The sequence below is a fragment of the Lampetra planeri genome, chromosome 63 (genome assembly GCF_965212315.1).
Source record: "Lampetra planeri chromosome 63, kcLamPlan1.2.h2, whole genome shotgun sequence".
Taxonomy (NCBI): Eukaryota; Metazoa; Chordata; class Hyperoartia; order Petromyzontiformes; family Petromyzontidae; genus Lampetra; species Lampetra planeri.
The window spans coordinates 4,113,466-4,139,328 of NC_136169.1; the positions used below are offsets into that span (position 1 = coordinate 4,113,466).

Consider the following 25,863-nt stretch of genomic DNA (forward strand, 5'->3'; position numbering starts at 1 on the left):
GCTCCCCGCTCCTCTCACTTGCCGTCGCCGGGAATCGAACTCTGGGGTCCGTCGCCGCCGCGAGAGAACCGACGGAGACGCGGGGGCTCGACGCGGAGGCTCGCCGCATCTCCGAGGCCAAGCAGGGAACCGAGCCAGCGGCCGGGTCCTCCCGGCTCGCGTCGCTCCGCTGCTGGATGAGGGATTCCTCGGTGCGAGCGCGCGTGCGGGCGTGCGCGCAGGCGTGTCCGTAGGGGTTAAGTCGACAGAACCTCGTCAGGCCGGGTGCTCTGTGGGTCGGTAACGGCAGCGGTGGGCGTGGTTGTGTGTGGGGGGGGGGTGTAGAAGTACAATACAACGGTGGGTTGTGCCCGCGCTGGGCACATGGACAGCGGCCGATGGGAAGGAAGCCGAGCTGCATCGTGGCCCCCGGGGATCGGCCGTCAACATTTTGATCTGGGCGGGCGCCAGTCGCCCCATTCGTCGCCCCAGCGTTTTGGATTTGGCAGCCGTCTTGAGTGTCCACTTTGTTTTAAAACCGGTGAGGACGGGCAGCGGTCAGTCGGCAGGCCGCGTGTGGTGGTGCGGCCAAGTGTGGGGTCATCTCCCCCACCTCGTCCAAGACACTGGGAGAGTTGGCCAAATACCGTCCCCAGGGGTGTCTCTCTAGAGAGGGCGAGCTGTTGCAGGGCTGCACCTTTGCCCCTTCGCCGTGGTTAAAGTTCCGTCCCTTTGCCAGTCCATGATCAGTTTGCAGCCCCGATCCAGCGGCGGCAATTCCACATTGTTGTGGCGTGTGGTCCACCCATCCACGCATCGACGAACTGGTGTCGTATCGGTCGCTATAGAGACCCATTGCCGGTTAGTTCATGAAGAGGCGAGAGTCCCGTGAACTTGGGCAGCAAGGTGATGATGGCCCACTGTGCCGTCACGCCCAGCTCACGATCGGTGGGGGGAGTGAGCGGGGGGGGGGGGGGTGGACGTCACTGAAATTCTGAGCTGTCAATGCGAGAGCGAGGTGGTGGTGGTGGTGATCGTCTGTGGGGAGCGGCCGGACGATCTGGTGCAAGTGGAGATGCCGCGGCCGCTGCCTGCCTCCAGCGAGTGCGGCTCGGGACGAGAGATAGAGATCTCCGTCAAGGTGACAGGCAACGGGTCTCTGAAGTTGCAAGTCGGTGATTGGACCTCTGATAGATGTCCACGGCCACAGATGCACCTCTGACGGTCGGAGCTGCAGTCACTGCGACGTGTCCGCTGTGAACTGAGCATCTTGGATGTTGTCTTCCGAACGAGATGGAACGAGGCGGGCACCTCGCCGACGGGGTCCAACCCACAGTGTTTGGACGCAACCACGTAGCGTGCAACACTTTGAGCAGAGTGCAGCCTTAACCCCACCGCCCCCCGCTCCACCAGCCCAGTGAGCCGATTCCAGATTATTCGAAGCTCCACAAAGTTAAAGAGACGCGCCTCCAGCACGTGCCCAGTGTGTGTCAGAGCGGTAACAAATTGGGTCTCCCACACAGACAGACGGCGACACCGCCATTGTAAGACGCACCCCATCTTCCCCTTTAAAATACGACGGAGGGGAGGGAGGTTATCACGCGTCGATAAAGCGGCCGCTGCTTGGGGGTCGACCCAAACTCGCGAGCGTGAGGAGTCGCCTTTGCCTCCTCCCCCACCGCGCTCGGATTTCAGCCAATAGGATGGCAGGAAAAGTCAGCCGATTGTGACGTAGTGTTGTGGTGGGGGGTGGGGTTTTGCTTGGTCGTTTTGCGTTTTGTTTTCGCAAACAGTCGCACGCGACCGGTCGCACGCAACCTGCGCAGGACCGGCTGCCCGCGGCAGAGACGCTCGCATTTGCACCGCCACGCGTGGCTGCGGTCGTCGTGAACTTTGACCGCGGCCGCTTTAAAGTTCCCTCGCCGCTCGCTCGGGACGTGGGGCGCCACGCCGAGAAGCAGCAGCAGCAGCAGCAGCGACCATCGGTGCCGCGTGACTCGGTGGCTCTCCGGGGGAGAAGGGCCGAGGGTGATGGGAGCTGCAACGAAGTTGAATTTCGCCTCGCGAGCGGAGAACGACGTCGGCTGCTCGGAGGGCAGACGACGAATGCGTGGATCTAGACACCCCCCCCCCCTGCCCCTAACCCCCCCCCCTCCCTCCCTCCCCACCGTGTTTGTTGTGCTGTGCGGTGCAGATTTGAAACGGAAATAAAAGCTACTCCAGCCTTTTTCTAAAAAAATTAAACTCGAATATCACTCGGCGCTGCCTGTGCACGCGCGCGGCCTGCGTGTGGGCAACTCCCAATGTTTACAAGAGCCGCTTTGGTATCGAGAGAGTCCGTTTAGTCGGGAAAGCCTCGCAGGGTTTGCCAAGTTCTCTCAGCAGGGGGGGGCGGGGGGCGCGGCGATGTCGCTTTGCGTTTCCCCGGTCGAGCCGTCTGCAGTTCGCTTGCTCCAATTTGGACCTCGCCCACGGCGCACAAATGGCCGAAGTCTTCTTCAAACGACGTCGCGACATCTTCACCCCCCCCCCCCCCCCTGTGTTTGACCGCTTCCGTTTCTGCCGGCCACGGAGGGTGGGAGCGAGGAAGGGCCGGGCAGCCCAAGGGTGGATTTTCCAGGGCTGCCCTCTGCTCCCCACTGCAGCAGCAGCCGTGCTGGTCGCCCATTGCAGCACTTAGCCAGGTTACAAGCCTGAGATCGAGAGATGACGTCTTTATCATCGGTGCTCTGTTGATATCCGGAAATGTTTATTATTAAAGCCGTTACACACACCCACACGTTGACCGACGCAAAGAAGTTTAACACGCCTCCCCCTAAACTTGGTGTGCCTCAGTGGTGAACACACCGCAAAACAAACCGCAGCCATCTGAGATTAATTCCCAGACAGTCAACATCAGTGGTAGGCAGCGGTACCACCAACCAAGACCCCCCCCCCCCCCACGGGTGTCAGCCTGCGCTGCCCACTGTGGTGACGTACGGTTAAACAGCCCCCATATGATCTTGATTTGAAGCTTTCGTGACTGCAGGAATCCATACCAAAGACTAAAGCCCCCATATGACTGACACGACACGGGGGGGGCCTTTCAGCAGCTCACTGATGAGACGGTGGCAGTGGGGGGCGTACAGAACGTCGGCCATCAACCAAACACGATCACCTCGCAGGTTTCAGTCTCCACCGCCACCGCCACCATCGTCATCCTCTCCGAATGACAGGAGTTTGGCGTTCTTCACGGCCTGGGACGATGACGACGTCGATGACGACGTCGATGACGACGACGACGACGACGACGACGCTGATGCAGAGTCGCCCTTCTTTGAACGTCCACCCTCTTGCTTGCCCCCCTCCCGCCAGCGCTTTGCCGACTTGGCGCCAGCCTTGGTGTCGGGGGTCCCCCCCTCCCGCTTCGCCGGCTTGCGGAAGAGAATTCGCCCGTCGGCGGGACGGTCGTCGGTGACGAACGGGGAGGCTCCACCTGGGAGGATGCACGGGGGGGGGGGGAGGGAGCGGGGGAGGAGACAAGGCGAGGAATCGTCAACGTTCACCGGCGGTGTCATCAAAGTCGCCCAGCCAGCCAAGACACTGGAGATGTCGGTTATTTTTTGTAATCGTCACGCGCGGGGGGGAATGTTCGTAACAACTTAGCGGACACCATTGGAACCTCATTTGTCAGTAAAAATATGATAATAGTTTTTTTTACCCTTCTATCTAGCAACAAAACTGACACCTTTTTACAAGGAGTCATGTTTACATAGACCATCTGGTCCAACCCATGTGAGACTAGGCTCTAAGGAAAGCTGTCTCGGGTGTGGACCAATCAACTTCAAGGACAGTGCACATACATTATCAGAGTTATGTTTTTTGTTTGCATTACGACTGCAGGTATTGTGGTCTATGTAAACATGACTCCTTGTAAAAAGGTGTCAGTTTTGTTGCCAGATAGAAGGGTAAAAAACCAATTATCAACTTAGCGGACGTCGCAACGGCCTCTCTCTGCAAAGCGGTTTGCCGGCGTGTGGGCGGCTGCCGTACCCTGGAGTTTGCGAGCCTCCTCTTCCGTGAGGTCGCCGTCTTTCATGATGACCACCTGCGGCCGCTCATCTTCCTTCTCCTCCTCGTCGTCGTCCCGGTGAGGCATCATGGCCGGTCCTCGCTAGGCGCAGGCGAGGGCAGGGGTCGACAAAGGTCACAAAGGTCATTAGGGCAATGGTCAATAATAACGTAAACCGTAGACTCCATTATCCACGTGCGGTTTATCCGATGTGCGGATTAACAGTGCACCCTTGACGTACATTATTTTGACGTAAATTAATAACTCGTGGATTTTCCCTTAAGCCCAAATGAATAATTATCTCATCTTGTAAATGTTCATTACAAGTCACACGGCGCTTAAACCCCAACAAATATGTTGCTCCGGTTAATCAGAAATTCACGCGGCCGCCTCTACAGTACAGTAGTTGCCATATCATTACAACAGTGGGCGGAGTTTGATTGGCGTTGATTGGCGTGGCTCTGCTGCTGTCATCCACTCAGTGGGCCGAGTCTTCTGCTGGGCGGGAGCAGGAAAGTGTTACTATCGCTGAGCACGTGCATCATTGATCGGTCGATCGATAGTATTGGTTCTAAATCGAAATCGTCAGTTGAGCTTCATTTTGAGTGATTTATCCAATTATTTATTTTGTGAGTTTAAATTTATGATCATTTATATCTAAATTAGTGTTTTTTGGCATAGAGATCCACGGAAAATTGATAATTTAGGATTATCCGAGATTTTGAATTATTCTCCCCATCATGAGCGCAAATAATCGAGTCTACTTCGGCTTATAAAAGTGTCTTTCATATAAAAAAAATATAAACTACACGGTTGGCTACGTACGCTGCAAAAGAAGTTCAACACACGTAACATCAAACCCAAATCTGTTAACAATATCAATGACTACACTCCAATAAAATGAAGAACTATGATAAAATCAAATAATAATTACAGAGTAAAACAATCAGACTATTTTATGTTAATTTACATGGAAAGCCTTTAGGATAAAGGTGTGATTTTCAAGACGTGATCTAAAAAGTGAAGCAGACTCAGAATCCCGATTGAACCGAGGAAAGAGACAGTTTAGAAAACTATACACAGACAAAGATCCCCCGTGTAGCCTCAACAGACTGTAGGGGCAAGTGCTGTTATCGAGAAGCACCTATGAAGGCCGGCACGGCACACGAGGGGGTGGGTGGCCAGCACCACGCCCGACCGCCTTTGTCTCCCCCAGTGTTGACACATAGTGCACACACACACTGTATACACACACACACATTGTATACACACACACTGCACACACACACAGTGTATACACACTGCGCACACACACATTGCACAAATACACACACAATGTGGACACTCACACTACACCCACACTGCACACACACACTGCATATACACACACTCACTCACTGTACACAGACACTCACACTGCATACACACACTGTGCATCCTGTACACCCCCACTGTACACACCGCTGTGCGCACTGTAAACCCACTGTACGCCCCCACTGTACACGACGAGAGAGACGCGTCCCAGCCACCTTGGTGTCCACGTTGGGCCCCTCTTTGAAGCCCACGTCCTTCTTGAACTTGCGCAGGAACGACGGCTCCTTGGGCTTCACGTAGGCGATGTTCCTCCCCGCCATGGCGATGGCGCGCGCTCGATTCGCGCAGGCACCCCGCGATCGATCTGCACGGACACCTATAGACTAACATTAGGACCCCCCCCCTTCCTGCTCCCAAACAAAAGTTATTATTTTTTTTAAATCGTGGTTTTCAATTATTCTTTTTGGAATAATGATGCGATTACTGCATTAGTCACGTCGTTATTGCCAAGCGTAATGATACCGATTGTAAAGGAAATGGTGGCGTCTCTAGTAAGGTTATTCAAAACAGGCGGATGGTAGATACACTAGGCCACCTATGAAAGGCACGAAGACCCCACTTGTGGCACGTGATAGTATAGTTACTATTAATATAGTTAGTTAGTACTAATCGCATATCTGCATTTCCCATAAATATGCTAAATTCCTCTTGATATGCAAATTATTTTGTAAAGGCGCTCTTCCCCCTCCAACCCAGCTTAAATAGACGCTCCAAGCCTGGGGTTGTCATTCAGACTCTGTCTTCTCGACAGACCTGTTCTTCACCTGAGGACGGCTGCTTGCGTTGTGGTCGAAACGTCGTAAGAATTATTTTATTATGTTTTATTTTTATTATTTTATTATTTCCATTCTACGTGACTTTAACGAAAGAACCAAGAAGATGAATATAGTTACTAATAAATATAGTTATTAATTTAGTTTAAATATTTTTATTATTTTATTATTTCCCTTCTACGTGACTTTACCGAAAGAACCAAGAAGATGAAGTTCAGTTCAAGTTGTCGCTATCCAATCAAAGTCCGTCGTCTAACCAATCACAAGCCGTCATTCTGGGGCCATGTGCTTTTGTGCCCGATCCACACAAATCATTGACCCTCCCCGCCTCCCCTCGAGATCGGAGTGGAGGATGGCACCACACGCGGGAACCTTCTAACTGCACGGCGCTCATCAGTCACGCGTGATACGTTCCAGAACACAGGCACTCCCCCTCCCCCCCACACACAAAGATCACCCGAGTAGCCCACACAGACTGTAGGGGCAAGTGTTGTTAGCGAGTAGCACCTACGAAGGCCGGCACGGCACACGAGGGGGTGGGTGGCCAGCACCACGCCCGGCCGTGTGGATTTCATACAGCCACTCATCCACCCAGCCACTCAACCACTCACTCACAACTCCACCCAGCCACTCAACCACTCGCTCACCCAACCACTCACTCATCCAACCAGCTACTCAACCACTCACTCACAACTCCACCCAGCCACTCAACCACTCGCTCACCCAACCACTCACTCATCCAACCAGCTACTCAACCACTCACTCACAACTCCACCCAGCCACTCAACCACTCGCTCACCCAACCACTCACTCATCCACACTACTCACTCCTCCACCAACCCAGCCACTCAACCACTCACTCATCCACCAACCCAGCTACTCAACCACTCACTCGCTCATCCACCTATCCATTCAACCACTCATCCACCCTGCCACTCGTCCACAATCGCGAAAATTGCTGCAACCACTACACATCTCACAGACGCTGAAATGTTGACAGAGACCCACGGCAATAAGGCAGACAACCAACGTTTACTTTACAATGCAGTGGATACAAGACAAAGCGAGTGTTCTCACATTCGTGGGTCTTCTCCGGGCCCTACCATGTCCCAGCCCACACGAGACACAATGTACAACACTCCCAACGGCACGGGGGCGGTGGGGGAGTGGTTAGTGCACCACGCCACAAACCCTTGACACCGCCAGGCGATTCCCGCCCACGGCTGACATCGGCGGCGAGCGATAGCCGATCTGGGCCTGGGCCTCCCCCGCTCCCATTTGACTAACCAGCACTGACCAGGGTGGTGAAGTATGGTCAAACAATCCTCCCCCCCTCCCACGATAAACACGGTGCTGCCACGCGCGGCGGCGCAGCCCAAGATGTCCAGCATTGGTGGACGTTTCCAAGTCGGCACGAAGACATCTCACGGTAGCAACATCTAGAACGTCACCATGACAAACACAAACTCCTGCAATGGGTGAAGGTTAGAGGGGGGGGGGGGGGTAACGTTAGGGTGGGGGGGGCGACGTTGGGGAGAGGGGGGGTGACGTTGGGGAGGGGGGGGGCGACGTTGGGGAGAGGGGGGGTGACGTTGGGGAGGGGGGGGGCGACGTTGGGGAGAGGGGGGGGTGACGTTGGGGAGTGGGGGGGGGGCGACGTTGGGGAGGGGGGGGGGCGACGTTGGGGAGTGGGGGGGGGGTGACGTTGGGGAGTGGGGGGGGGTGACGTTGGGGAGTGGGGGGGGGTGACGTTGGGGAGTGGGGGGGGGCGACGTTGGGGAGTGGGGGGGGGTGACGTTGGGGAGAGGGGGGGGCGACGTTGGGGAGAGGGGGGGGGGTGACGTTGGGGAGAGGGGGGGGGTGACGTTGGGGAGTGGGGGGGGGCGACGTTGGGGAGGGGGGGGGGCGACGTTGGGGAGTGGGGGGGGGTGACGTTGGGGAGTGGGGGGGGGTGACGTTGGGGAGTGGGGGGGGGGTGACGTTGGGGAGTGGGGGGGGGCGACGTTGGAGAGGGGGGGGGTGACGTTGGGGAGAGGTGGGGGGTGACGTTGGGGAGGGGGGGGGGGGGTGACGTTGGGGAGTGGGGGGGGGGCGACGTTGGGGAGGGGGGGGGGGGGGTGACGTTGGGGAGAGGTGGGGGGCGACGTTGGGGAGAGGGGGGGGCGACGTTGGGGAGTGGGGGGGGGCGACGTTGGAGAGGGGGGGGGTGACGTTGGGGAGAGGGGGGGGTGACGTTGGGGAGTGGGGGGGGGGTGACGTTGGGGAGGGGGGGGGTGACGTTGGGGAGAGGTGGGGGGCGACGTTGGGGAGAGGGGGGGCGACGTTGGGGAGTGGGGGGGGGCGACGTTGGGGAGAGGGGGGGGTGACGTTGGGGAGTGGGGGGGGGCGACGTTGGGGAGAGGGGGGGGGTGACGTTGGGGAGTGGGGGGGGGCGACGTTGGGGAGGGGGGGGGGCGACGTTGGGGAGTGGGGGGGGTGACATTGGGGAGTGGGGGGGGGTGACATTGGGGAGTGGGGGGGGGTGACGTTGGGGAGGGGGGGGGCGACGTTGGGGAGGGGGGGGGTCAGCCGAGCCCCTGCAGGAGGAGGTTGCGCTCGCTGAGCAGGAAGCGGTGGAGGACGGTGAAGAGAGGCTCGGCGCAGCGCGACACCTGGCGCTCCATGGCCAGCCGGAAGTCCTCCTTCACCCCCTTGGTCACGCCGCGAGTCACCGTCTGCTGCCTGGGCGCCGTGGGGAGCCGGGGGGGGGGGGGGAGCGGCCGTGTTAGAGCGCGGGGGGGTTTCCCCAAATCCAGTCCTTGTGGACCCCCCCCACCACCATCACCACCACGCTCCGCTCCGTCTCTCCACGTTCACCAATCTACTCCTCCCCATTCGAATGAACTCGTTGCACGCTGCTGCACTCACCGGACTGTTGTTAAACGCGCCCCCCCCACCCACGTGACGCGGAGAGCAATTGATGCCGTCTGCGTCCATAGAGCCGATTGAGATGCAGTGCGAGATCTAAAAGGGTGGCTAGGAGATGTTAACTCCCTCGCACCATATGCAGGAGGTCGTGGGTTCCATCCCGACTGTGACGTCTGGATAGTTCAAAGCTCCCCCGTGTAGCCTATAACAGACTGTAGGGGCAAGTGCTGTTAGCGAGCAGCACCTATGAAGGCCGGCACGGCACACGAGGGGGTGGGTGGCCAGCACCACGCCCGGCCGCCTTTGTCTCCCCCGTGGCGATGTTTACTACACACCGCACCAGGTACTCAATTGAGGCTGAGTCGACCTAGGGGAGGCCCACGACCGATTCAGATAATCGTCACTGCTGTTGATCGTGAGCGGGAATTGAACTCGGGTCGCCGGGTTCGTAGCGCGCGCACACACACACACACAGCTCCCCCACCCACCACCCACTCACTTGGTGAGGATGGCCTGGTTCGTAGCGTGTGCGCACACACACACAGCTCCCCCACCCACCCACTCACTTGGTGAGGATGGCCTGGTGCGTAGCGTGTGCGCACACACACACAGCTCCCCCACCCACCACCCACTCACTTGGTGATGGCCTGGTGCGTAGCGTGCGTGCGCACACACACAGCTCCCCCACCCACCACCCACCCACTCACTTGGTGAGGATGGCCTGGTGCGTAGCGTGCACACACACACAGCTCCCCCACCCACCCGCCACCCACTCACTTGGTGATGATGGCCTGGTTCGTAGTGCGCGCACACACACACAGCTCCCCCACCCACCACCCACCCACTCACTTGGTGAGGATGGCCTGGTGTGTAGCGCGCACACACACACAGCTCCCCCACCCACCCACCACCCACTCCCTTGGTGATGATGGCCTGGTTCGTAGTGCGCGCACACACACACACACAGCTCCCCCACCCACCACCCACCCACTCACTTGGTGATGATTGCCTGGTTCGTCGCATGCGTGCACACACACACACAGCTCCCCCACCCACCCACCACCCACTCACTTGGTGATGATGGCCTGGTTGGGCAGCAGCTCCAGCTGCACGCGACCGCCCTCCGGCGTGCGGAGGAACGCAAACTCCTCCAGCATGTCCACGTCTCACGCGGGGGGGGGGGGGCCGCAGGGTCAAGGAACGTTTAATGTCTCGCAGTTGCTGAGCACAGGCCCACAGGCAACAGGCAGCACGGCCGCAAGAGCTGTCGTCGATGAGGGTGTTTATGCGTTTGCTGAATCGACAACAATTACAATTCTCCAAAAGGCGAGCGCTCGGTTTGTATTTTTAAATCACAGTTGACGAGCACAGCCACACAGGCACACAGCCCCACAGGCACACAGCCCTATAGGCTCACAAGCACACAGCCCCACAGGCACACAGCCCTATAGGCACACTAGCACACAGCCCTATAGGCTCACAAGCACACAGCCCTATAGGCTCACAAGCACACAGCCCCACAGGCACACAGCCCTATAGGGACACAGCCCTGTAGGCTCACAAGCACACAGGCACACAGCCCCACAGGCACACAGCCCTATAGGCACACAGCCCCACCACTCTGGCCTTTCAGAATCCTTTGCTCGACAGCACCGGTGAGACAAGGCCACAAAGGAGGCCTTCTCTGGTGGAGACCAATCATTTTCAAGCACAACGGATACATTGTTACCAAAGCGTGGTTGTTTGCATGCTTTGCCACAAGCGTGTGTGGTTAATGCAAACTTGATGATGCCTTGCAATAGGTGTGTCTATTTAGTGTGTCAACATCTAAACACAGCTCCCTGTGTTCTTGCCAGAAAGGGCTAAAGTCTTTTTTTTCATCATCTTCATTATGGCAATAAAAGGGGCCCATAGACTGTCCCGAATTGGCCACAATCCGCCAAGGGCTTGCTTGCGTGCCGATTTAATCTAAACCAAAACTACACAGATGAAGTGGCTTATCGCGTGGCAATGTACTGCAGCCAAATACGGGAGGACCCGGAGAAAAATCCACGCGACCACAGGGAGAGAGACACGCAAACTCCAAATTTACAGCAGGCGTCAGGGTCGGGATTGAACCCACGACCTCCCGTATACCAGGCGAGGTAGTCAACATCTCCTAGCCACCGTGGCACTCATGCAGGCCGGATGCAAAGAGACTTTACTGCTGTTATGGGTTCTCTTCGTCCTGGACAAACGGCGGTTGTCACCTGAAGCCCGTGGCTCACGGGTCCCCTGCCTCACACCACAGTGTCAAGGTGCAAAGCCCTCTCCATATACACAGAGCTCCACCGGAGGCATCTGGCTATCACAACGATAGCTCAACGAAGTGGCCAATCATCATCATCAGGTGTAAATGTATAGCAGCAGCCAAATACTCTAAACGCCTGTTGAAGCTAAATGTGCAGTCAGTGCTGGTTCGCCGAATGGGGGTGGGGGGGAGGCCCAGGTCCAGATTGGCGATCACTCACCACCCATGTCAGCTGTGGTCGAGAATCAAATTCGAGCGGTGGTGATGGTTTGTAGCGTAGTGCGCTAACCGCGGCGCCTCCGCCCCATGCCGTAGCGAGAGTGTTGTACATCGCGTCTCGTCTGGGTGGACATGGCAGGGCCCGGAGAAAACCGACGACCACCACGGGGAGAGAGACACGCAGACTCCTAATATACAGCAGGCGTCAAGATCGGGATCAAACCCACGACCTGCCGCATACCAGGCGAGGTAGTTAACATCTCGCCAACGCGGTTTCCCAATTTCGTGGCTCCGTCTCCATGGCGACGGCGGTGGCCGTGAGGATACTGGTGACGTAGTTGAAGAAGTTCTCGTACTGCAGGCCGCCCTGCAGGCAGATCCGCTCCACGGCGCGCAGGAACAGTGCCTCGCCCTTCGGCCAATCGTGCTGCAGCATCACGATCACGTGACCCAGCGCCAAGTCGTCGCGAGACACCTCGCTGAACGCGTGCGGCTGGCGGGGGAGGCGAGGAGAGGGGATTCAAAGACGACGATGGTTGACGTCGCCACGCAAGTAGCGTCGGGTTTGCTCTATCCACCGCTGGATGAAGGGCTCCCCCCCCACACACCGTGCCCCGAGACGTACCCCACACACGCCTCCCCCCCCTCCCTCTCCTTCCCCCTCCTCATGGCCGACTCGCCGTCGTCAGCCACCGAGCCGCTCACCTTGAAGCAGGAGAGGACGATCTGTACGCCGTGCGAGATGATGGCGCGGTCAGTGCACGGGGCGAGTTGCAGGTCTGAACCTGCGCACGCGCACGCGGAGTGACACACACACACACACGCGCTACTCGTGACGCGAGCACGTGCAGACGTAGAGACGCGCAAGAAGCTCAACACGCATGCGGGCACTGCAGGTCAAAACAACACACTCACATACTCACCCCACTGCGGGTCACAACACAATCACCCGCCCACTCACCCACCCACTCACTCACCCAACCACTCATGCACCCACTCACTGACCCAACCACTCACGCACCCACCCATTCACCCACCACACTGCAGGTTACAATACAATCACCCACCCACTCATCTATCCACCTACCCACCCACCCACCGCACTGCAGGTCACGTCACTTCTATTTCTGCATGTTCCCTCGCACTGCTCCACTTCGGAATTCCCCCTCCCCTCATTGTCTCTTCCACCCCCCCCCACCCTCCCCTCCTATAAACAGCCTCAAGTCAATTCGAGAAACAAACGAACTCCAAACTGCGACACCTTTAACGGTGATCGTGCCAATTATCTACACATTTCTTTGCCGACCACTTGGCAATTTGGGCCTTCTTCGGGCCTTTGCTCAGCCACCGCGACTTTGTAAAAGCGAGAAACGCGGGACACGTTCGCACCTTTGGCGAACTTGGGTTTGACGCGCGGCGGCTCGTCGACAAGTCTGGGCACGTCCGTGGCGTTCGGCGCCACGATCGGCGCCACCTCCAGCACCCTCTCGCACGCCGCCTGCGCAACGGGCGCAACATTAAAGCGGGGAAGAAAAATCACGCGCGGCGCTCCGTATGCGTGCGCGTACGATTGACATCCTTGGCACCGTGCGTAGCCAACCGCGCTATTTGGAGTTGTGGCGGGGACGACGACAAACTCAACACAAAAGGAAGCTTTAAAGGAATTAGCTTTCGATCCAGATTCAAAAGTGTATAGCTCCGTGGCTTCCTAAAGAGCGTTCCAGACGACCGCAGAGGTGCATCTAAAAGCACTCGATGCGGTGACCACCGTCTTTGTTTGATGTCCAGCCAGAAGCCTCCGGAAGGCTTCATCCTCGGAAGGAAGCGTTTGATTAGCGACGCTAAACGGTCGCGCCCACGCCGGGGCCAGCGCAGGGAGCGATCGCGATCCGCGAGGCCGCGGTGAGACGAGGGGGCACTGGGCTTTCTCCCTGCGCCCAGTCCCCCGACGGCAACGCAGCCTCAACGCGACGGTGAAGTCCGTGTCGGATCGTCTCCGAGGAGGGACAGCGCTAACGCGTGGGCGCTTTCAACCTCAGCTGGCAGCCACGCAACTGCCCGCGAGTAAACCGCACTAAATCTTCTGACACGGGAGCGAGAGAGATGCCCACACCTGGGGCTGATGAATCGTCACAAGCCGGGCGGGAGAACAGCCGATTTGTCTCGTGCCGTTGAATCCCGGGCAGTAGCGCAACACGCAAAGACAAAGATCCCCCCGGATAGCTTGCAACAGACTGTCGGAGCAAGTGCTGTTAGCGAGCAGCACCCATGAAGGCTGGCACGGCACACGAGGGGGTGGGTGGGTGGCCAGCACCACGCCCCACCACCTTTGTCTCCCCAGTGGCGATGTTTACACATCGCACCAGGTAATCACTTGAGGCCGAGTCGACCTAGGAGAGGCCCAGGACCGGTTCAGATAATCGTCTCACACACACAGACACACGCACGCACGCGCGCGCGTACCAGGTGTTCACCCAGAGCCAGGTGGCACGCCGCCATCTGGAGCAGCACGCGCTTGGCATCTGCCCACACTTGACCTTTGACACCGGCTTGACCTCCGGCCTGCTGCTGCTGCAGAGTGGCGATGGCGTGACGGTACTGCCCCTGCGCGCGTCGCAAGCGGGCGAGAAGAAACGGGCGCTACACCTTGCACTTCATTTTAACCGCAGTCCTCTTTTTCGCACAATGTCTCATAATTATCCGCGATAGGATTGTCCCGTTTGGACGCAGGTGAAGGGTGGGTGAGAGGCAAGTCAGTGTCTTTCACAATCTTCTCTCGCCCTCTCTCTCTGTTCCTCCTCCTCCCTGTGCCCAATCCCATTTCTGATCCTTCTCCCAACTTGCACCCCTCCACTCGGATAAACTTCCCCTCTACAATGAGCAGCACTGCCCAGACGCAACACTACCCATAGACTCAGCACTGAACATATACACAACACTGAACCATAGACTCAATACTACCCATAGACTCAGCACTGATCATAGACACAACACTGCATCATATACACAACACTGCATCATAGACTCAGCACTGATCACAGACTCAGCACTGATCATATACACAACACTGACCATAGACTCAGCACTGATCACAGACTCAGCACTGATCATATACACAACACTGACCATAGACTCAGCACTGATCATAGACTCAGCACTGCACCATGTACACAACACTGCACCATAGACTCAGCACTGATCATAGACTCAGCACTGATCATAGACTCATCACTGCACCATAGACTCAACACTGATCAGACACAACACTGCACCATAGACTCAGCACTGTTCATAGACACAACACTGCACCATAGACTCAACACTGCACCATAGACACAACACTGCACCATAAACACAACACTGATCATAGACTCAGCACTGCCCTTGTACATGAAGCAGTCCCTCCCCTTTACTTCCTTCCGTTCCTCTATTCTGCTTTCGTGACCCCTAAGCACCCCTCTATCTCCGTCACTCATTCCTCAATCCACGCACCGTTGTGTAAGCCATGGCCATCAAGCACGTCGAATGAAGGTGCTCTACAAATATAAATTAGATTGAAGGAAACGCGGCCGGGGCGTGGTGCTGCTCGCTAACGGCACTTGCCCCAACAGCCCGTGCAGGTTACACGGGGGATCTTTGTCTCTGTACCTGGTATATGAGCATGTCCGACAGGAACGCAAGGAGCCAGGGCCACGTCTCAGTTCTCCACTGCATGCGCACCCACAGGAACTCTACACAAACACACAGCCGCGATCACCGCCATCCACTCACACGCAAAGCCACTCTCTCGCCCACACAAAGACAAAGATTCCCCCGTGTAGCCTTAACAGACTGCTGGGGCAAGTGCTGTTAGCGAGTAGCACCTGTGAAGGCCGGCACGGCACACGAGGGGGTGGGTGGCCAGCACAACGCCCGGCCGCCTTTGTCTTCCCAGTGGCAATGTTTTTACACACCACACCAGGAAGTCATTTAAGGCTGAATCGACCTAGGGGACACCCGGGACCGGTTCAGATATACGGCAATGGTGTCGGCCGTGAGCGGGAATCGAACTTGGGTTGCCGGGTGCGTAGCGCAGCGCGCTAGCGACTGCACTACTGCTCCACTCACGTGCACAAAAAAGAGTACACACACACTTAGATTACACACACACACACACACGAGCCCACACACATGAACGCACACACGCGTGCACACACACACGCGTGCACACACACACGCGTGCACACACACACACACATACGCCCACGCACGCGTGCACACACACGCGCGTGCACACACACGTACGCACAAACGCGTGTACACACACACACACACAAGCACACACGCGTGCACACACAAACGCGTGCACACACACATGAACGCACACACACGCGTGTGCGCACACACACACGCCCACGCACGCGCGCACCCTTCTCGAGTGCCGGGTGAGCGTGCAGCACGTCCCAGGCCTCGCGTGCGATGCGGAAGCTCTCCAGCACGTCGGCGGCGCTCGCCGGGCCCGCCGCGCCGGGCAGCAGCCCGCTCGGCACCGCCACGTGCCGGCTGCGGTAGTACTCCTCCTCCGCGCTCTGCCGGGGAGACAGCGGCGGCGGCACGCGCACGCACGTCGGCGCTCGGTGAAAATCGCGGTTCATCCGCCCTTACCGCCTCCACCTGTGGCAGCGAGAGACACAGGCAGGGCCCTCCCGAACAAGAGTCACTCGCCACGGGTGGATCTTTGGATAAGCAGAGTGTGTGGCATTCCTGGGTAAGTAATTATGTTATTACTACTACGACTACCAAGTAGCGTCAGGTGCCACACGTCACGCATCCGTGGTGGCGAGGCGTTAACTCCCTCGCCTGATACGCAGGAGGTCGTGGGTTCGATTCCGACCCCGACGCCTGCTGCTGTATATTTTCAGTTTGCGTGTCTCTCTCTCTGTGGTTGCGTGGATTTGTCTCCGGGTCCTCCGGTTTTTCCCCCTCCACATTTAGACTCAACGTCGCGCGTTTAAGAGTGTTTGGCTGCTGCTATAGATTTCCACGCGACAAGCCACTTCGTTCGGCTATAATTTGTGGCCACGTAGCTTCTGAAAAACAGCCGCACGGCGCATTTATAGCAGCCAACTCGTGGTACGGTGGTGTAGGACGGGGGCGCGTCGAGCGAGCGGTGGGGTCCCTGCCTGGCCCCCCTCCTCCAACTTGCGCCGCTTGCTGCCGCCGCCGCCGTGCTTGGCGCGGTCGGCCTCGCCGCTCACAAACAGCTGAGAGAGCTCCTCCAGCAGCACCAGCCCGCCCACCCCGCTCACTCCTGCACGCGGCACACAAAGACAAAGTTCCCCCCCGTACAGCTTCGCAACAGACTTTTTTGGGGCAAGTGGCGTTCGCGAGTAGCACCCTACGAAAGGCCGGTACGGCACACCAAGGGGGTGGGTGGCCAGCACCACGCCCGGCCGCCTTTGTCTCCCCAGTGGCGATGTTTAAACACCGCACAAGATACTCATTTGAGGCCGAGTCGACCTGAGGGAGGCGCGCTACCGGTTCAGGTAATCGTCGCTGGTGTTGGCCGTGAGCGGGAATCGAACCCGGGTCACCAGGTTCGTAGCGGAGCGCACTAATCGCTACACCACCGCTCACTCCCACTATCACTCCCCACACACACACACATGAACGTACACGCAGGTACACACACGCACGTGAACGTATACGCACGCATACACACGAACGTACACGCACAACAACCGCCATTCGCCACTAAGTGGCGGTGACGTCACCACGATGCTTGTGCCAGGCCAAGAGCACCTTGAGGCCGCCACGTGAAGTGTACACGCGCACACGCGCACGGGCACGCACACGGGCACGCACACACGCACGCACGCGCACAGACGCACCCGAGAAGAGCGTGGGCGTGACGCTGCTCAGGTAGCCGTGAGCGTGGCGGAAGAAGAGGATGGCGGCGGTCATCACCACCTGCTGCCGCAGGTTCCTCTGCGCCTCGTCCTCCCCGCCGGTGACGTAGCGCGACGCCTCCCGGACGCGCTGCAGCACCTCCCCGCACGGCCTGGAGCGCCCGTCGCGACGGCAGGGGCTCAGGCGCGCACGCTCTCCCGTGCACACGTGGGGGCCCCTTGCCTGAAGCAGGACTGCTTCGTCTCATCCCCATAGTTGCGTTCGACCACAGCCACATTTGCAGGTCGCAAAACAACTCACTCACCAACTCATGCACTCAGCCACGCACCAAGTCACCCACTCACCAAGTCACCCACTCACCAAGTCACCCACTCACCCACTCACCAACTCACCAACTCACGGACTCACGCACTCACGCACTCACACAAACACCCACTCGCCCACCTCGCATCTCCAATTAAAGCGGTAGGCTACGTACGGTGCGAAATAAGTTCAATATCCACTCGCTCGCCCACTCACTCGGCCACACACTCGGCCACACACTCGGCCACACACTCGGCCACACACTGGCCTATCAGGTCGTGCTCATTAGCCACAAAGCGCTCGCCACGAATGAACCACAATAACTTTGCTGATCTCGTCAAGGAGCATAAACCACCATCACCACGCGAGCTCCGGTCATCCTCGCAGCAGCAGCAGCGGCGGCGGCTTTTGGCTACCCGTCGAATAAATACGGCGGTCACCGCATCGCGTGGCGCTTTCAGACGCGCTTCTGCGGCCGTCTGGAACGCTCTTCTTTCTGATATTAGGAAGCCACTGGAGCTATGCACCTTTAAATCGTCGTCTAGATCGACAAACTGATTTATTTAGAACTGATTTTTGTATTTAGTTTGTTGTCCTTCCCACGCATCTCCGATGAACACGGTTAGCTATGTACGGTGCAAAAGAAGTTCAACGTACAAAAAACCTACTCGCTCTCACACAGCCACCGTATTGCAGGCCACAACAACAACACACGTGTATGCATCTTGCACTTCCTTTGCACCGTACGTAGCCCACTGTGCCAATCGTGGGATTCTTTACTCGTTCGACCTCCCACACAGCCACTCGGTTTATTCACCACACCGAAGATCACTTCTCAATCCGCTTCTTGCCTCACACTGCTCCACCGTGGAATTCCCTCCTCCCATCGTCCCATCGTCGTCATCGTCATAATCGTCATCGTCGTCGTCATCGTCGTCACCGTCGTCGTCCCTCTTCCCAAGCTCTCATAACAACCTCGCTCAATTCAAGGTAAGAAGGATTGTTTCGTCACAAACTCTTGTATCTACCCCTTCGATAGCGCTGTTTGCTGCTGGCCGCTTTGGCGTTTGAGCATTTGGGCCGGTTCTCAGCTACTGTGGAAAATAAAATATGGGGGGCGAGGGCATCGGACTGTCCCATCGGGGTGCAGAATGCCCGCGGGATTCCAGATTATCAGTCCGCGTGTCTCTCTCAGCGGGTTCACAATGGCCGGGTCTGGGATGCCGAGTTGCTAAGCAACCAGACAAGGCACCAAGGTGTTCTAGCGACTCGCTTTGGGGAGAGAGGGGGGGTTGACAATTTGCGGGCTGCCCAGGCTCACCGGTTTGGGCGGTCGGTCTGCCAGTCACAGCGAGAGCCGATGGTGTGAAGCAGCTGAGTGAGACGGGACCAGGTCTCCACCACGCCGCAGTCCGAGACCACTGGGAACATCAGGACATGCAGCAGTAGCCGCAGCAGCAGCATCAGCATCAGCAGCAGTATTATTAGTAGTAGCATCATCATCAGCAGCCTTGGGTTCACGAGCAGCAGCATCACCAGCAGCAGCATCAGCAGCATTCTGCACTTCCGATTAGCACGGTTGGATACGCATGGTGCAAAAGAAGTTCAATATCCCATACATCAGCAGCAGCAGCAGCAGTATTAGACGCATCATCAACAGCAGCCCTGGTTTCACGAGCAGCAGCACTCGAAGCAGCATCGGCAACAGTGGTATCATCAACATCACCACAAGCAGCAGTATTAGTAGCATCATCAACAGCAGCCCCGGTGTAATGTGCAACAGCAGCACCGATAGCAGCATCAGCTGTAGCAACACCACTCGTAGCACTATCAGCAACAGTCGAATCATCAGCATCACTAGCAGCAGCAACAGTTGAATTATCAACATCAGTAACATCAGCTTCCCTAGCATCAGCAGCGGTAGTAGTAATATCAACCTCATCATCAGCATCAATGGAATCGCTATCGTCACAAGAACTAACGTTCACATCGTCACTAGCAGCAGGCAGCTTCCCGACAACGATGGCCGGTGGTCGAGACGCATGACAGAGTGGCAGGCAAAGGAAGGGGAAGGCACTTGACAGCTGTGTGGGTACGTCCACCACGGAGATGGAGCGACGAACTCGACTCAACGGATTGCCGCATCGCAAGAATCGCGACGGCTCGGGGAGGCATTCGTCCAGCAGTGGGTAGACCGTGGCTGCTTACCGGGGTGCGGGGAGTCGCCCAGGTTGGTGCGCGTCGTGGTGGTGATGTAGAACTCTGCTGCCTTGAGCAGGTACTTGTAGAGCAGCGGGCGAGGGAGGCACACGTCCGGGTTGCCCAAGATCACGGGCAACAGCTCGCACACTGCACGCGGCAAAAACAACAACAAGTTGAGCGAACTCCAGCGTGGACCGCAAGTCACTTGAAAGAGATCTCGTGAGTGGGTCTGTGATGTTCCGCCTCCACGAGCCCCTTTTGTCGAACACACGCACAGGCCGACGCATCCAAGAATCGGGAGTCTTTGATCTCGACCGGAGGTGTCGGGACGAGCCACCAAGCTCCCTTTCACAGATGCCCACCGCCTACCCTCCACGAGACTCCCCAACGGAGACTCTAATCCGGGGACCCGCCGCGGAGAGCGCAAACCGAATAAAGTTCGGGAAAAATGAGAAATGTAGAAAATGTTGACGGCGGTTACCGAAGAGCTTTCGGAAACAGCCGGTGGGCGAGTTTTGCCCTTCCTGCTTCTCGGAGTCCAGCAGCGTCTCGGCGAGTTTCACCTGGAGGCACAAAGACAAGACAAAGATTCCCCGTGTAGACTTAACAGACTGTCGGGGCAAGTGCTGTTAGCGAGCAGCACCTATGAATGCTGGCACGGCACACGAGGGGGTGGGTGGCCAACACCACGCCCGGCCGCCTTTGTCTCCCCAGTGGCGATGTTTACACATCGCACCAGGTACTCATTTGAGGCTGAGTCGACCGAAGGGAGGCCCAGGATCGGTTCAGATAATCGTCACCGGTGTTGTTTATTATCCTAACCCTCCACATTGGACACCCATAGACTCGCACAAACACCCATAGACTCGCACAGAGACCCATAGACTCAGGCAGAGACACAAACTCACGAAGAGACCCATAGACTCGGGCAGAGTCACATAGACTCACACAGAGACCCATAGACTCAGGCAGAGGCCCATAGACTCTAGAATTTTAAACGATTTTGTATGCCCCGTGTAGTGTTCTATATTCACTACTCCCACCCCTACAGTATCGCTAGAAATGTTATGGCTTGCGAACCTCTTCCACCGTTTCAATTCAACTCGGTGTTTATTTGCTACGAGGAAAATCCCACATAGCCAGTTACCCAGCTAGTTTCGGTAGCAACAGCCCGCAGCAGCCACTAACAATAACAACAGAGTTACTGTTGGGGTGCAGAGGAGCCCAGCCAGTAGCCAGCCAGGAAACTCGAGGGATAGAATATTTTCCGTAGCAGTATGACTGATAATTGGACTCTTCTTCAGGAGGGTGCTGCCAAGATTTCGCAGCCGGGGGGCGAGAGTTTGCTACGAGCAATCTGCGGTGTTCACTTTTTCAATTTTGGCAAATGTGGATTCGTGACGCCCGGCACACGATGACCTGCTCCTGCCAACGACATCACGGGATCTCTACCGTACACCGTCGCAGTATTTTCTGGGATTAATACAGCCGTCATGTTAGTCTGGGCCACCTGCCGTATTACCGCTTGCGTGGCATTCAGCTTCCCGATGGCTGGGTGGTGGCCAACCCTTTATTTGTGTAGAACTTCTTTCGCACCTTACGTAGTGAACCGTGCAAATTGGAGGTGTGGGGTAAATCAATAAGTACATATACTATGTAAATGTACGTATGTAACAAAGCCAGGCGGCCGGGCGTGGTGCTGGCCACCCACCCCCTCGTGTGCCACAGCGCCACCCTTCACAGGTGCTGCTACTCGCTAACAGCACTTGCCCCAACAGGCTGTTGAGGCTATACGGGGGGAGGAGGATCTTTGTCTCTGTATGCAACGAGCCCCCTCCGGAGCGATCGGCGCCGCCGCCGAGACTGACCCCGTGCTGCACGACGGCGTCGGGGAAGCGTCGCAGCAGCAGCATCACCGCTTCGGCCTGCTGCAGCGCGCCGTACTGCTGCTCCGCCGACTTGTACAGCACGTCGCACTGCACGGGGGCGGGCAGGCACTCGAACACACCTGCCCGGAGCGCGCACACGACACGGCCATTATCTAGCCACTGCTGCATGAAGGCCGCGTCACACTGGTGCCATTAGACACTCAAAACACGGCTGCTCACAGCGCTAATACAAGAGCCATGTTACATTCACTGCTCCTCCGCCGACTGTGAGTGCATGTTGCACTCCTGGTACTGCTACTGCTGTTGCTACTGCTGCTGTCACCAGCGCTGTTGATGTTGCTGCCGATGGCGATGTCGATTCTGATACTGCTGCCGATGCAGCTGCTACTACTGCTGTTACCACTGTTGCTGCTGCTACTCCTGCTGTTACCACTGTTGCTGCTGCTACTCCTGCTGTTACCACTGCTTCTCCCAACTGCCACTGGTGTTGTTGCCTTGCTACTCATACTGCCGCTGCTACCACTGCTGCATAGTCCGCCCCTGGGAACCGTCCACGCTGATGCCAACCACGGTGGAATCTGTGAATGATGACTCCCAGGAGCTGCTGCTGCTGCCTGTGTTGATGCAGCGGTGTGCCGAGTGGCTGTGCGCGTGTGACGAGCAGTGCGTGAACTCACAGCGCAGGAACTGTGTTTGAGCGTCGGGATTTTCCGCACGCAGAGCGGAGGTGATGCAGTTGATTTCTCTCCACAGTGGAGGCTTTTCTGGGAACTGCACAAACCTGCAAAGACAAAGATGCACCGGATAGCCTTATAAAGTCTGTGGGGTCAAGTGCTGTTTAGCGAGCACCTAAGAAGGCCGGCAAGGCACACGAAGGGGTGGGTGGCCAGCACCACGCCCGGCCGCCTTTGTCTCTCGTGGCGATGTTTACACACTGCACCAGGTACTCATTTGAGGCCGAGTCGACCTAGGGGAGACCCAGGACTGGTTTAGATAATCATCACAACTCGGGTCGCCGCTGCACTACTGCGACCCTAAACCCCACAAACTCACTCACTCACACTCTGCACGGACAGGGATCATATAAACTCCAAATATACAGCAGGCATCGACTTCCTGTGCACCAGGCGAGGTAGTCAACATCTCCCAGCCACCGTGATGATGATGAGAGAGACATTATAGAGCAGCAGGCGTCAGAGTCAGGATGTGACCCACGACCTCCTGTGCACCAGGCGAGGTAGTCAACATCTCCTACCCACCGTACTCACATCTCGCACAGCAGCCGCGCCGCGTCCGTCGCTCGCTGAGCATTCTTCTCCAGAAGATACATTTCAAACTAGAGGTGGGGGGATGGGGAGCGTGGTGGTGGGGGGGGGTAAGGCCACAAAACAGCAAGTAGGTTACTAACCGAGGCTTATTTTCCTCACTAAATATTTCAATGGATCGCTGCGAACCTGGAGGTGGTGGCACGTGAGCACGTGGCAGAGCCCACGGTGAGATACTGGATGTGGTGTGTCCGGGTAATGGACTGGAGTCAGAATATTTATTTATTTACACTGCACGAGGAATCCGATGAGCAATAAAGCTCTTTAGTTTCTCACAGATGTCCAGTAGGGGGCACGGGTTCCAGAACGTCCCAACAACAAACAATACAAACATGTAACAGCAGTGCCGCAGCGTACAAGCAAGATAAACAAATCACCAAAACATCAACAAACACGACCCAGGCCAAGCGCACCGTGCACACAACACCCGCCGCAGCTCTCAGGACGAACACGGCCCAATGAGCGACTTAGCTCGCGGCTGACTCGGTAACTGACTGAACGAATGAGTGAAGTCGTGAACGACAGAGCGGGCGAGCGAGCGAGTGAATGAATGAATGGAGGCCTGCGTGTCAACACTGCGGCAAGGCCTGCCCTCCCCCTGAGCTCTCTCTATCTCTCTCTCGCTGCCCCCCCGCCCCGCACCTGAATGGCGAAGTCCCCGGGGTAGATGGTTCTCGCCGTTAGCAGCCACGCCTTGGCCGCCCACGGGTCGCGGCCCGCGAGGCCGTGCGCCTTGCGCACCACGAAGTCGAGCTCAGGGGCCGCCGCCATCCTCGATACCACTCCGCTCTTGACCCCCCACCCCTCCTCCTCCTCTTTGACGTGATGACGTCACCGCGTCGTCGGCTTGCCCCTGCGCGGTGACGTCACCGCGTCGTCGGCTTGTCCTCGGCCGGCCCTGCGCGGTGACGTCACCGCGTCGTCGGCCGCCCGACGCGTTGACGCCACCACGCTCAAAACGTCGTGACGTTGTCCCCCCCCCCTGGCAACGCGACGGCGCGGTGACGTCATTGCGATTGTCAACTCACTAAAGTAATGTACCCAATGACGTCATGGCTGCCCTCGCGTTGTTTGCTAAACGTCGTGACGCCCCCGCGCGATTATCAACCTCCCGACTCTTCATCAACCTCCCATTAAATATTTTGAACGCAGAGCGATGACGTCACTAAAAGGGAATTTAATATCAACACATTCCTGCGGAAGGAGCTGGTAGGAACGTTGGGTTGCTCGGTCAATGGCCAGGGTCAACGGCGGCGTGGTGTATTCCGCAAATATGCCCGACTGTGAGGGCGGGCACAAGCCGGCGTGAGTAGGTTAAACGTTGAGTTTTATAAGGGCACCACGGGGTGACCAGCCCCTCCCCTCCCCACCCAGCCGCACCCCCCACCCAGCCCCACCCCTCCCCACCCAGCCCCTCCCCACACACCCCTCCCCACCCAGACCCTCCCCACCCTCCCCACCCAGCCCCTCCCCACCCAGCCCCTCCCCACCCAGCCCCACCCCTCTCACTCCTCACCCAGCCCCTCCCCACCCTCCCCTCTCCACCCAGCCCCACCCCTCCCATTTCTGGATCCACGACGGACGGACGGACACAATAATCCCCTGTGGGCTGGTGTAACCAGGAGGTTCCTACCAGTATTATTAATAATATAAAACGCCCAACTGTTATCTGTGGATGAATATGATGAACGCCTTCCGTCGTTTTCCTGCAGGGGGCGCTGCAAACCTCCACGTGCCCCCTGCATGAACGACGGAGGGGCGCAGGGACAGACGATCGATCACGTTGGAATCGATCAGCAGACAGCGGCGGTCTTCTGGCACGACCAACAGCTCCGTGTCGCCTTATCTCGACCCCACAATCCCAAACAGGTGGAAGTGGGCATCGAACGGAGCCCCCAGCAAGGACGAGGGACAATCACACGAAATGTCGTCTTCAATGAAGTCTTCCAGATGTAAAATGATATTTGTATCTAAACAACTTTCTCTATCTGTCTATGATGAATGCGAGGTTGTTGGGGGCAGATTTCCCTCTTTATCGCCTGAAGATGATGATTGCTTGTGTTGCGATCGAAACGCCGTGATTTTGATTTTTGTTATTTTTTTCTATATCCGTGGATTTACCGAAAGACCCAAAGAATTTCGATTTAAAGCTTTCGTGACTGCAGGGATTCATCTTCTTGGTTCTTTCGGTAAAGTCACGTAGAAGGGAAGTAATAAAATAATAAAAATAAAACATAATATTTTATTACGTTTTATTTTTATTATGTTTTATTTTCATTATTATAAAATAATAACAATAATAAAAATAAAACATAATATTTTATTATGTTTTATTTTTATTATTTTATTACTTCCCTTTTACGTGACTTTACCGAAAGAACCAAGAAGATGGACCCAAAGAATATTCAGATTTTGGTTGATGCCGTTACTAATACGGTCTATGAAATCCAGTGTAAACAATGCCCCCGTGCGTATACGTTGTACGGAATCCGTCCCGCGCGTCATCGCCTTTTCCATTGCGAGGCGCGCTGCGACGATGCAACTTTTCAATAAGTAAAATGCCCCTGGGGCCCCTTTGACGCGCTGGTGGGAGGGGGGTGACCGCGGCGCCGTTGAAGGCTGCGCCCCGAGGGCATCTTGCGTCTCCAAATGTCTCCGTCCT

At 56.9% G+C, this 25,863-nt stretch overlaps 2 protein-coding genes across 2 annotated transcripts; both read right to left on the minus strand.

Moving 5' to 3' along the window:
• Nucleotides 1–2,706: 2,706 nt before the first annotated feature.
• On the minus strand, nt 2,707–5,735 carry KIAA1143 (KIAA1143 ortholog). Its single transcript, XM_078619625.1, has 3 exons — nt 5,560–5,735; nt 4,012–4,132; nt 2,707–3,454 (listed from the first exon to the last, which is right to left on the minus strand). Exons 1-3 carry the CDS (start codon nt 5,662–5,664, stop codon nt 3,147–3,149), a joined length of 534 nt encoding a protein of 177 aa, XP_078475751.1. The 5' UTR covers nt 5,665–5,735; the 3' UTR covers nt 2,707–3,146.
• Nucleotides 5,736–8,712: 2,977 nt separating this feature from the next.
• On the minus strand, nt 8,713–24,032 carry INTS10 (integrator complex subunit 10). Its single transcript, XM_078619627.1, has 17 exons — nt 23,844–24,032; nt 23,145–23,212; nt 22,554–22,657; nt 21,856–21,995; nt 20,469–20,550; nt 19,994–20,134; nt 19,107–19,206; nt 17,464–17,633; nt 16,756–16,883; nt 16,002–16,161; nt 15,242–15,324; nt 14,057–14,197; nt 12,983–13,091; nt 12,299–12,378; nt 11,921–12,086; nt 10,156–10,249; nt 8,713–8,898 (listed from the first exon to the last, which is right to left on the minus strand). Exons 1-17 carry the CDS (start codon nt 23,970–23,972, stop codon nt 8,742–8,744), a joined length of 2,052 nt encoding a protein of 683 aa, XP_078475753.1. The 5' UTR covers nt 23,973–24,032; the 3' UTR covers nt 8,713–8,741.
• Between the last annotated feature and the right edge of the window lie 1,831 nt (nt 24,033–25,863).